The sequence below is a fragment of the Rutilus rutilus genome, assembly GCF_951802725.1.
Source record: "Rutilus rutilus genome assembly, chromosome: 13".
NCBI lineage: Eukaryota > Metazoa > Chordata > Actinopteri > Cypriniformes > Leuciscidae > Rutilus > Rutilus rutilus.
Window position 1 is genome coordinate 5,684,546 of NC_140218.1, and position 13,501 is coordinate 5,698,046.

Genomic DNA, 13,501 nt, shown 5'->3' on the forward strand with positions numbered 1-13,501 from the left:
AGAATTGGTTTTCAGCGTGAATGCCGCAAAAAAACACGTCTAAAACGGGAAAGAGCTTTGAGATTGACTGTACAATTAGATGTGAAAAGAAATCTGAGCTTTATTTTTACAGACTGCTGAAAGCTACAGAACAGAGAAGCAAATGGATCGCTGCAATTGACAGAAACAACTGGTTTCCAGGCAGATAAAGGTGGATTTGCTGCTATCATTTTGTGTCAATATGCTGAATTTTGGGGTAAAAGCTTAACCTATATATTGTAGTTACATATTGTATTTACAACTCCTCAATTAAATATTTGTCATCCTATAATCTGAGTAATTGAATGTTTTTAAATAAACACTGACAAAAAACTACAAGTTTTATTGCTGGATGACATAATGACATAACATTGATATAAGTGATCACCTGGATTTAGACCTAGACCTACCAATGTTGTATTGAAAAAGGGTTCACAGGCAAATTTGCTTTATTTCCTTGGTGTCAAAATCAGTCACATATAAATGTCAGGAAACACGCTGCATGTCAATATATTTGGTGAGTTGTAAGGAACACTATAGTTTAAACTGATAATCGTTTGTTTTACTCGCGTTTTCGCAGTTTCCCCCATTAAATCCAGTTATGCACTAATTTTTTTGCCACTCAGTCCGGCTGAGGGAGTGTGTTCCCGCGCGCGGGAAAGTGACGTCAAGGTATGTGGTATTAGCATCTTAAATATATATATATATATATATATATATATATATATATATATATATATATATATATATATATATATATATATATATATATATTAAAAAAAATGACAGGCTATTGAATTATCGCTAAAAATAATATGTGATCAACAAAAGTTTATGTAAAATAAAATAATTAGGCGAGTTTCGCCTATGTAAAACCTACTGTAACCTGTGATTAAAAAGTAAAATTCTGTGCTTTTTATATCAGTTATACAGTTTAACTATGTTTATTTTAATGTAGGAACCATGGCTTCATACTGTGGAATTAATTCTTCTCCACACCACACTTCTATTGTTACCTCAATATTATTATTTATTATCAGACATGTTTTCCAAAGTAGCCTTCCGCCTTTCCCCTTTAAGGATTCTGTGGATTTACTCGTCAAAGGGACACTTTTGATTTCATTTTCGCTGAAATTCTTAATTGTTGTTGTGGTTTCGCAGCACTCAGGAACTGACACAGTGAGGAGTGTTGGCCGTCTGTTAAATCCTCTTGAGCTGACTAACAAGAGAGTAGTTTTGAGCATCGTAGGCGTTTTGAACACGCCTTTATAGACAGCTCACTGGATGTTGAGACGGCTGTTCCTTGTTGGTTTCGCTTTTGTTTCTGGATCAGATGTCGTGAGCTCAGGCTCAGTCAGGACTTATAATCATAAGCAGTCTTCATTATAATCAGTCCTGTGACTGTCCCCAATCGCCGCAAAAATGTACGAGCTGGAAAAGGAGAATTTGCGGCGCTTGAGCGATTATATCGCGAAGATTTTACGACCGTCACTCATCAAAACCTTCATGACGACGCACTTTGACAAAGGTGAGCTAATGAACGAACAGCAGCAGGTAATCAGTTCCATACAACCTGCAGAAACTTGCTATCATAGTAAAAATATCCCTCAGTTAATATTTGTTTAGAGTCTTTTTGGATATTGGATATTATCAGAAATATATTTGTATTGTGTTTAATAATGTGTATTAAATAATCAGAGAGTGGCAGCAGGACTTTTAATAAATAAAAGACTTTTATGTCCTATATGATTGTTGTAACTTTATTGGTGGTGATAAAAAGGACCCCAAAATATTATAAATTAAAATGTAAATATAGATATTTTTTTCTTTTCTTAATTTAGATTAATTTTATTATTTATTTATCTACACTGTTTTTCTGTTTATCTGCCTTGCAGATTTTGAATAAAAATGAAAAATGTATTTAATGAACGTTCCAGATATATCTTTTTTGAATAATTTTAGTTCTCTATTTAGTAGCCTAATTAAAAATTTTTAGTGTTTTTTTATTTTTCCTGTTAATAATTTTAGTGCTTTAATTTATTGTATATAGTTTATTTCCAAGACAACATTTCTAATTTTCATCTTGCTTAACTAATATATATATAATTTATTTTATTTCAGCTTTATTTCACTAAACAAACGTTATACATTTTTACAGTAGTTTTAGTTAACGATAATAACCCTGATTCACATGGTAGTGAGTGGGACTTTTTTCTTAACGGTTTGTACGATTTTAGTTTAATTTAAAATGACTGGGCAATTCCATTCTGTGTAATTCTATTCTATTCTATTCTGCACAGAGGTGGTGGAGAGGATTCTCTCTACCGAGGAGACGTCTGTGACCGCTGCGGCCCAGATGTTGCTGGAGCAGATGTGTTTTCTAGAGGAAGAGGGCTGGTTTCAGGCCTTTCTGGACACCCTGTTCGCCTCAGGTGAGATCAGTAATTACAGGAGCAGGCGATAGATGCTATTATTTACACTAAGTGAAAGTGGCACTATTTTATTTTGCGATCTGTAAAAATAGTTGTTAGATTCTTTTTATACTTAGTGCAAATAGTGGCAGATTATTTGCACTTCATTGTGTTGTAGTACATTATAAAACAGTATGCAATAACAACATATTCAGTGTATATGATTATATTTATTCAAATGCTTTATTGGGACATTGACATTACCTCCCCTAAACCTACCTGTTAAACAGTTTACTCCCAGTATTAAATACCAGTTAGGCACCTTATTTCCACTTTTTGACTTTTTTTTTCATTTGTATTTAAAATTAAAATAAATTTATTTTGATTAAAATAAAATAAAAAGGGTCGGACACGTCAAAATCTAACTCTCCACACCACTGTTATCAGACAGGTTTCTTTTGTAATTTCGCCTGGCTCAAATAGAAATAAAGTATAAATAGATGTTCCATTTAAAGTCCCCCTGTAGTCAATAATTTGATCCCTTAAAACTCATTTTTAATCACCAAAATGACAAATTTAAAACATTTTTCCTTGTAAAAATGTCTTCATGCCCTTAAACATCTTGAATGTAACTCGACACCCTTGCCGCATTTAGTATGCGCGGCTCTATGAATATGCAAATGAGCCCCGCCTCCACTCACTCACTCAGCTCAGAGATCCACTGGTTGACGATCACACGTTGATCTGATTGGTTACAAGGTAGTTTGTGACGTCAGAAACACCAGCGATTTCAAAGCGTGTTTTTGAGACTGTCTTTGGTTCACTGCAGTTTTAAGGAGGAAATACTCAGCAATAGTGTCGACTTATGAATTTACACGCGGTTTGTCTTAAAGTATATTAAAAACACCATTTTCACCACAGGGGGACTTTAAAATCAGTGGAACGTTTGTGGAAAAGGTTCTTTAGATTTTCAAAATTTTCTCCACACTAAGAAAAAATTGTTATTTTTAAGAACTGACCATTGAAAGGTTCTTTGTGGAACCAAAAATGGTTCTTCTATGGCATCTCGTTGAAATCGCTGTGTGTGATGCTGTAGAATATACCGGTCTGCACAAGGCCATTAAGGATTGGGACTTCGGTGAGTTAGAGGAACTGAATGAGCACCGAAAGCTTCTGGAGAGAATAGAACCATCGATCACCAAACTCATAAAGCCCAGCGAGCTGCTCACGCACATGAACGACTGTCTCAAACCCAGAGAGTGTGAAGAGATTAAAGCGGTGAGTCTCGGCCTGCTGTGGTTGGGTTGTGTGAAGTACACTATATTATATACACTACCAGTCAAAAGATTTGGATCGGTAAGATTTTTAATGTTTTTAAAAGAAGTCTCTTCTGCTCACCAAGGCTGCATTTATTTGATTAAAAATACAAAAAAAAAACTTTAATATTGTGAAATATTATTACAATTTAAAATAACTGTTTTCTATGTGAATATCTAGTAAAGTGTAATTTATTCCTGTGATCAAAGCTGAATTTACTCCAGTCTTCAGTGTCATATGATCCTTCAGAAATCATTCTAATATGATGATTTGATGCTCAAAAAACTGAGTATATTTGAGATGCTCAAATAAACTAATTTAATCCAAATAAATGCTGTTCTTTTGAACTTTCTATTCATCAAATAATCCTGAAAAACATTTTTTACACAACTGTTTTCAACATTAATAATAACAATGAATGTTTCTTGATCATCAAATCATCATATTTAGAATGATTTCTGAAGGATCATGTGACACTGAAGACTGGAGTAATGATGCTGAAAATTCAGCTTTGATCACAGGAATAAATTACATTTTAAAATATATTAAAATAGAAAACAGTTATTTTAAATTGTCATAATATTTAACAATATTACTGTTTTTTTTGTTGTATTTTTAATCAAATAAATGCAGCCTTGGTGAGCAGAAGAGACTTCTTTTAAAAACATAAAAAATCGTATCGATCCAAAACATTTGACTGGTAGTGTATGAATGTTCCTCTCATTCTCTGTGTGTGTGTGTGTGTGTGTGTGTGTGTGTTACAGGTGGATATCCAGAAAGGTCATATCGCTGCCGGTCAGAAACTGGTGGACACTCTCCTGCGCTCTGACAAATCGAACTGGTTTAAGGTGCTGAAGATCGCGCTGGACGCTTGCAGCTGCAATCAGGCACTGAACCTGCTGGAGTCCAGTAATACTGACATATTCAGACACTCGTTTTATCTTTCATTCATTTGTTCATTATCTATCTACACTATATTGCCAAAAGTTTTGGGACGCCTGCCTTTACATGCACACGAATGTTAATGACATCCCATTCTTAAAGGGATACTCCACTTTAAAATGAAAATTCTGTCATCATATACTCACCCTCATGTTGTTTCAAACCTGTATGAATACCTTTCTTCTGCTGAACAGAAAGGAAGATATTTAGAAGAATGTCAGTAACCAGACAGTTTCTGGTCCCATTGACTTCCATAGTAGGAAAAAATAGATACTATGGAAATAGAAACTACAGAAACTGTCATTCTTCTAAATATCTTCCTTTCTGTTCAGCAGAAGAAAGAAATTCATAAAGGATTGAAACAACATGAGTGTGAGTATATGATGACAGAATTTTCATTTTAAAGTGGAGTATCCCTTTAATCCGTTGAGTTTAATGTGGAGTTGGCAGCTATAACAGCTTCAACTCTTCTAGGAAGGCTTTCCACAAGGTTTAGGAGTGTGTTTATGGGAATATTTGGCCATTCTTCTAGAAGCGCATCTGTGAGGTCAGGCACTGATGTTAGACGAGAAGGCTTGGCTCCCAGTCTCCGCTTAATTCATCCCAAAGGTGTTTTATTGGGTTGAGGTCTGGACTCTGTGCAGGCCAGTCCAGTTCCTCCACACCAAACTCGCTCATCCATGTCTTTATGGACATTGCTTTGTGCACTGGTGCGCAGTCATGTTGGAACAGGAACATCCCCAAACTGTTCCCCCAAAGTTGAGAGCATGAAATTGTCTAAAATGTCTTGTTATGCTGAAGCATTAAGAGTTCCTTTCACTGGAACTAAGGGCCCAACCCCTAAAAAACAACCCCGCACCATAACCCCCCCTCCACCAAACAACCCCGCACCATAACCCCCCCTCCACCAAACAACCCCGCACCATAACCCCCCCTCCACCAAACAACCCCACACCATAACCCCCCCTCCACCAAACAACCCCACACCATAATCCCCCCCTCCACCAAACAACTCCGCACCATAACCCCCCCTCCACCAAACAACCCCGCACCATAACCCCCCCTCCACCAAACAACCCCACACCATAACCCCCCCTCCACCAAACAACCCCACACCATAACCCCCCCTCCACCAAACAACCCCACACCATAACCCCCCCTCCACCAAACAACCCCACACCATAATCCCCCCTCCACCAAACAACTCCGCACCATAACCCCCCTCCACCAAACAACCCCGCACCATAATCCCCCCCTCCACCAAACAACCCCACACCATAACCCCACACCATAACCCCCCCTCCACCAAACAACCCCACACCATAATCCCCCCCTCCACCAAACAACTCCGCACCATAACCCCCCCTCCACCAAACAACCCCGCACCATAATCCCCCCTCCACCAAACAACCCCGCACCATAATCCCCCCCTCCACCAAACAAACCCGCACCATAATCCCCCCCTCCACCAAACAACCCCGCACCATAACCCCCCCTCCACCAAACAACCCCGCACCATAATCCCCCCCTCCACCAAACAACTCCGCAACATAACCCCCCCTCCACCAAACAACCCCGCACCATAATCCCCCCCTCCACCAAACAACCCCGCACCATAACCCCCCCTCCACCAAACAACTTTGCACCATAATCCCCCCTCCACCAAACAACTCCGCACCATAACCCCCCCTCCACCAAACAACCCCGCACCATAATCCCCCCCTCCACCAAACAACTTTGCACCATAACCCCCCCTCCACCAAACAACCCCGCACCATAATCCCCCCCTCCACCAAACAACCCCACACCATAACCCCCCCTCCACCAAACAACCCCACACCATAATCCCCCCCTCCACCAAACAACTCCGCACCATAACCCCCCCTCCACCAAACAACCCCGCACCATAATCCCCCCCTCCACCAAACAACCCCACACCATAACCCCCCCTCCACCAAACAACCCCGCACCATAATCCCCCCTCCTGGCAACCATCAAACCCAGAGTTGTCCATCGGATTGCCAGACAGAGAATAGTGATTCGTCACTCCAGAGACCATGTCTCCACTGCTCCTCAGTCCAGTAGTGCCGTGTTTTACCCCACTGCATCTGACACTTTACATTGCACTTGGATGCAGCTGCTCGGCCATGGAAACCCATTCCATGAAGCTCTACGCACTGTTTTTGAGCTAATCTAAAGGCCACATGAAGTTTGGAGGTCTGTAGCTGTTGACTCTGCAGAAAGTTGGCAACTTCTGCGCACTGTATACCTCGCTCTGGGATTTTACGTGGCCTTCCACTTTGTGGCTGAGTTGCAGTTGTTCCTAATTGCTTCCACTTTGTTATAATACCACTAACGGTTGGCCGTGGAATATTTAACAGTGAGGAAATTTCACGAATGGACTTATTGCACAGGTGGCAACCTATCCCAGTGCCATGCTTGAGTTCACTGAGCTCCTGAGAGCGACCCATTCTTTCACAGATGTTTGTAGAAGCGTCTGCATGCCTAGGTTGATTTTATACAACTGTGGCCATGGAAGTGATTGAAACACCCGAATTCAATGATTTGGAGGGGTGTCCCAATACTTTTGGCAATATAGTGTATCTATCTCTCTGTCTATCTATCTCTGCCTGTCTATCTATGTCTATCTATGTCTATCTATCTATCTATCTATCTATCTATCTATCTATCTATCTATCTATCTATCTATCTATCTGTCTGTCTGTCTGTCTGTCTGTCTGTCTGTTATCATCCATCCATCTGTCCATCTATCCTTTTGTCAGTTCATCCCTTTCTCCATTCTTTCTTCCATTTTTACATCCATCAGTGATCAACCACTCATAATCACATCCATTCTTCATATCCCTCATCAACAATATCATCATCTTCCATCCTTATATTGTAATATCTTTCCGATTACTCATGGGACAATCCAGCAATAGGGTGATCAGTTCATTCTGTGTCATGATGATGATGAAGATAATGATGAAGATGATGATGATGTATGTCTTGCAGATGGAGGCAGTACGGCCGCAATGGGCTGTGGATCAGACGGGGAGGCGGATTCCATGACGACAGAAATCATGACGACAGTGAGTTTTGAGTTCAGAGAGGAGACTGAGAGTGAAGACATGCTGATGAGCGCCAACAACATAACTGTCACAGAGACACCCAGCGGGTTCACAGGTACACAGCCTGACATCATGTGACCTTCACCTCAGCGCTCTTGTGTTTGCTGACCTTTGACCCTCCTTGCAGGCGAACACGTGCGTTCAGGCGAGCGTAAGCTGAGGGAGTATCAGAAGGAGCTGGCGGACGCTGCTAAGGGGCAAAACACCATCGTCTGCGCCCCTACAGGTGCGTCACACCAAACAAAAGAGACTTTCACATACAAAACACTTTAAACTGACCAATGAGTTTGACTAGCATTCACACAAGCGTTGCTGCTATTCATATACCAAAATACCATTTGCTAGTAATTTTAATGCTAGAATGTATCATTGAATTTACCTAAAAATGTCAGGGCGTGCTTTTATCCAAAGCGACTTACAAACGAGTAGAACTAGTAAAACCAACAAAAGGCCAATAATATGTAAGTGCTGTGACTAGTCCCAGTTAGTCCAGCACAGAACACATAGTAAGTTTTTTAATAGATAGGATAGAAATGGAATAGTAAGTGTTAGTATTAATGGATCAAGTGTTGATGATAAAGCTGCGTCTTCAGCCGTTTCTTAAATATGGTTAAAGACTTGGCAGCTCAGGTTGAGTTCAGCAGGTCTTCACCAGCAGGGAACAGTCCAGGTGAAGGTCTGTGAAAGTGATTCTGTGCCTCTTTAAGATGATGCACCACAAGACGACGTTCACTTGCAGAACACAAGCTTCTGGAGACATATGTCTGCAGTTGTAAGTTTAGGTTTAGGGGTGCAGAGCCAGTGGTTGATCTACAGGAAAACATCAATGCCTTGAATTTGATGCGAGCAGCAATTGGCAACCAGTGCAAGTTTATGAGGAGAGGAGTGACATGCGATAAACACACTCTTGTTGATCTGGATCAGTTGCAGAGGTTTGACAGTGATGCTGGAAGGAGAAAGCATTACAATTGTCCAGTCTGGATAGAACAAGAGCTTGGACAAGGAGTTGTGTAGCATGCTTTGATAGGAATGGCCCGATCCTCCTGATGTTGTATAAGGCAAATCTGCAGGACCGGGCAGTTCCAGCAATGTGGTCTGTGGAGTTCAACTGATCATCAATCACAACTCCAAGGTTCCTGTCCTGGATGGAGTTATGGTTGACAAACCCAGCTGAATGGAGAAGCTGTGATGAAGTGTTGGGGTGGTCGATAACACAATCAGTTCTGTCTTAGCTAGGTTGAGTTGAATGTGATGGTCCTTCATCCAGCAGGAAATGTCTGTCAGGCAGGCTGAGATGTTCGCAGCTACCATCGGATCATCTGGCTGGAATGAGAGGTTGTGTGTCATCAGTGTAGCAGTGATAGGAAAAGCCATGTTTCTGAATGACATATCCTAGTGATGACATGTAGATGGAGAAGAGAAGTGGTCCCAGCACTGAGCCCTGAGGCACTCCAGTAGCTAGAGGATAGCAGTGATAGGAAAAGCCATGTTTCTGAATGTCAGATCCTAGGGATGACATGAAGACGAAGAAGAGAAGCGGTCCCAGCACTGAGCCCTGAGGCACTCCAGTAGCTAGATGATAGCAGTGATAGGAAAAGCCATGTTTCTGAATGACATATCCTAGTGATGACATGTAGATGGAGAAGAGAAGTGGTCCCAGCACTGAGCCCTGAGGCACTCCAGTAGCTAGAGGATAGCAGTGATAGGAAAAGTCATGTTTCTGAATGTCAGATCCTAGGGATGACATGAAGACGAAGAAGAGAAGCGGTCCCAGCACTGAGCCCTGAGGCACTCCAGTAGCTAGATGATAGCAGTGATAGGAAAAGCCATGTTTCTGAATGACATATCCTAGTGATGACATGTAGATGGAGAAGAGAAGCGGTCCCAGCACTGAGCCTTGAGGCACTCCAGTAGCTAGATGATAGCAGTGATAGGAAAAAACATGTTTCTGAATGGCATATCCTAGTGATGACATATAGATGGGGAAGAGAAGCAGTCCCAGCACTGAGCCCTGAGGCACTCCAGTAGCTAGATGAATGATAGCAGTGATAGGAAAAGCCATGTTTCTGAATGACATATCCTAGTGATTACATGAAGATGAAGAAGAGAAGCGGTCCAAGCACTGAGCCCTGAGGCACTCCAGTAGCTAGATGATAGCAGTGATAGGAAAAAACATGTTTCTGAATGGCATATCCTAGTGATGACATATAGATGGGGAAGAGAAGCAGTCCCAGCACTGAGCCCTGAGGCACTCCAGTAGCTAGATGAATGATAGCAGTGATAGGAAAAGCCATGTTTCTGAATGACATATCCTAGTGATTACATGAAGATGAAGAAGAGAAGTGGTCCCAGCACTGAGCCCTGAGGCACTCCAGTAGCTAGATGATAGCAGTGATAGGAAAAAACATGTTTCTGAATGACATATCCTAGTGATGACATGTAGATGGAGAAGAGAAGCGGTCCCAGCACTGAGCCTTGAGGCACTCCAGTAGCTAGATGATAGCAGTGATAGGAAAAAACATGTTTCTGAATGTCAGATCTAGTGATGACATGTAGATGGAGAAGAGAAGCGGTCCAAGCACTGAGCCCTGAGGCACTCCAGTAGCTAGATGTTATGACTTAGAGATCTCACCCCTTCATGACACCCTGAAGGACCTACTGAGAGGTAAGACTTGAACGACTGGAGTGATGTACCTGAGATGCCTTTCATCGTGAGGGTTGACAGAAGGATCTGGTGGTTAACTGTGTCAAACCCAGCAGACAGATCCAGCAAGATGAGTACTGAGGATTTGGAAGCTGCTCTTGCCAGTCTCAGAGCTTCAATAACTGATTGTTGAGTGTCCACTTGTTCTCACACAGAACAACTGTAGGTTGTTCTGTGTGAGAACAAGTATTTTTGTAATGAATGGAAGAAGGGATTCGTTGTCTGTAGTTTTTTAAAAGTGCTGGGTTTAGAGTGGGTTTCCTAAGCAGTGGGGTTATATGAAATATCAACATATTAACACCGTATCCTTTTCACACATCACAGAAATTTGTTAAAGTGGGCAATAAATGTAATGTCAGCCTCTATCTATTTTCTAAATGCATGTTATTTATCTTATTGTGAATAATTCATCCATGCACGTTTAATTTTTTATAAAATTTTTTAGCTTTAAAGTTACAACTACGGTGCTACGGTGAAACATCAGACTTCTCTCAATCATTTAGTCAGCTGTAACTCTGTCCCTTTCTCTCATTCAGATCCGCCTCCGTTTTTAATGCAACATTCATCTCTCAACATCACATAAAAAATGAATCAATAAATATTTACTCTACCGGTCAAAAGTTTGGAATAATTGCATTTATTTGGATAATTTTTCCCACTTTCCCTCAGGATGTGGAAAAACTATTGTGGCCCTGGCCATCTGTGAACAACACCTGAAAAAGTGTCCCGGACGGGCAAAGATCGTGTTCTTGGCAACCAAGGTCGACGTCTATAACCAACAGTACAAGCTTTTCAAGGAACACTTTTCCTTTACTGATCCCAACATCAAGTAAGGTCCCTCACGCACACACACACACACTCTCACTCACTCACTCACTCACTCACTCACTCACTCACTCACTCACACACACACACACACACACACACACACACACAGACTCACTTACTCATTCACTCTCACACACACACACACACACTCTCACTCACTCACACACACGCACACTCACTCACTCACACACAGACACACACACACACTCACTTACTCATTCACTCTCACACACACACACACTCACTCACTCACTCACTCACTCACTCACACTCACACTCACTCACACACACACACACACACACACACACACACACACACACACACACACACACACACACACACACACACACACACACACACACACACACACACACACACACACACACTCTCACTCACTCACTCACTGTGTGCTGCAGGGTAACAGGTATGTGTGGTGATATGGATCATATGGATCTGTCGGTGCGGCTGCTGATAGAGAGTCATGATATCGTGGTTCTGACGGCCCAGATCCTGGTGAACGCACTTCAGACCGGAGAAGTGCCGTCACTGGACCTGCTGACTCTCATCCTGCTGGACGAGTGTCACAACACCACCGGGAAACACCCGTACAACAACATCATGACCCGCTACCTGGACACCAAACTCAGCTCCAGCACACAGTCTCTGCCACAGGTGCCACAGCACACCATTCACACCATATCCTATCCTTTCCTGTATTTATTTAATCATTTATTGATATATATATATTTTTTTCCTTGTTTACTTTTTTTTTAGAGGTGGATAGATGGCCAATCTATTGCAGTCTATTCTTGTTTTATTGTTTTATATATATATTTTTTTTTTGGGGGGGGGGGGGGGGTGATTTTCCTTTTATTGTGACAGGACAGTAGAGAGATGACAGGAAACGAGGTGGGAGAGAGATGGGGGATGGGATCGGGAAAGGTCCACGAGTCGGGACTCGAACTCGGGCCGCCCGAGCGCAAAGGCGCTACATGTCGGCGCACTGACCACGAGGCCATTGCCGCCGACATATTGCAGTCTATTCTATCCGATCCTGTTTTATTTTTATTTTATTTTACTGGTGGATGGATGGCCAATTTATTGCAGTCTATTCTATTCTATTCTATTCTATTCTAATTCTATCCTATCCTGTTTTCTTTTTTCTTTTCTTTTATTAGGGACCAGGTCCCGAGGGCGCTGTAGCCCCTATAGTATCTGTTAGTTTTCTTCACTTACTATTATTATTCATCTATTATTATTCTATTAGTCTATTCTATTCTATCCTGTCCTGGTTTTATTTTATTTTTTGAATATTTATTTTATTTAATTTTTTTAGAGGTGGATGGATGGCCAATCTATTGCAGTCTATTCTATTCTATTTTATTTTATTAGGGTTGTAGCCCCTATAGAGTTTTCTTCACTCACTAATCTTCTTCTTCCCGAATGGGAGTCTTCCTGCTTGTCCTCTGCAGAGTCGTGGGAATGCTGGAGCCCATCTCAGTGTCTCGGTCTTTTGCAGTCTATTCTGTTGTGTTCTGTTGTATTCTATTCCAATGTTATTTTCTTTGCCTGATTGTTTTATAACCCCACCTGTCTCAGATCGTGGGCCTGACGGCGTCGGTTGGCATCGGTTCATTCAAGGACAAAACGGAGGCAGAGAACAATATCTTACAGCTCTGTGCCAACTTGGACACCAGGGTCATCGCCACGGTTACCAAACACCTGGATGAGCTCAGGTCGTACGTGCACACACCTGAGAAAGGTCAGGATTTACAGAAACACACATATACAATCTTACCTATGACACATTATTATTATTATTATTCATTTAATTTTTTTAATTAACATTTTGCAAGTAACAACAATTAACAGTCATTCAATTAACATAAATCCTCCTGACATTTGAAATTAACAATGAGTAGAACAATTGACTTTGTACGAGGGACATAGAGTATTGACATCTAAACAGATAATAAATAAAATTATTAAATAATTAGGAAAACAAACATATAGAAATATAAAGGCAAATATACTTTTGTTTTGACTCAGGTAGAGGGATAGAAAAATCTAATTTAAACATGGTATCTCATATAAATATGGTAATCTTATTTAGGTTGTATGGCACATGATTATTAATCATGCCTGTGTG

The 13,501-nt window shown here is 41.1% G+C and overlaps 1 protein-coding gene across 1 annotated transcript in view; it reads left to right on the forward strand.

Moving 5' to 3' along the window:
• Window positions 1-1,325: 1,325 nt before the first annotated feature.
• rigi (RNA sensor RIG-I) overlaps window positions 1,326-13,501 on the forward strand; it is a 32,446-nt gene continuing 20,270 nt past the window's right edge. Inside the window, exons 1-9 of the mRNA XM_084428305.1 lie at window positions 1,326-1,546; window positions 2,319-2,450; window positions 3,526-3,707; window positions 4,511-4,655; window positions 7,704-7,874; window positions 7,947-8,045; window positions 11,193-11,352; window positions 11,769-12,024; window positions 12,952-13,114. Of these exons, the coding sequence (XP_084284431.1) occupies window positions 1,441-1,546; window positions 2,319-2,450; window positions 3,526-3,707; window positions 4,511-4,655; window positions 7,704-7,874; window positions 7,947-8,045; window positions 11,193-11,352; window positions 11,769-12,024; window positions 12,952-13,114 (1,414 nt within the window). The 5' untranslated portion in view covers window positions 1,326-1,440. The remainder of the gene's footprint in view (window positions 1,547-2,318; window positions 2,451-3,525; window positions 3,708-4,510; window positions 4,656-7,703; window positions 7,875-7,946; window positions 8,046-11,192; window positions 11,353-11,768; window positions 12,025-12,951; window positions 13,115-13,501) is intronic.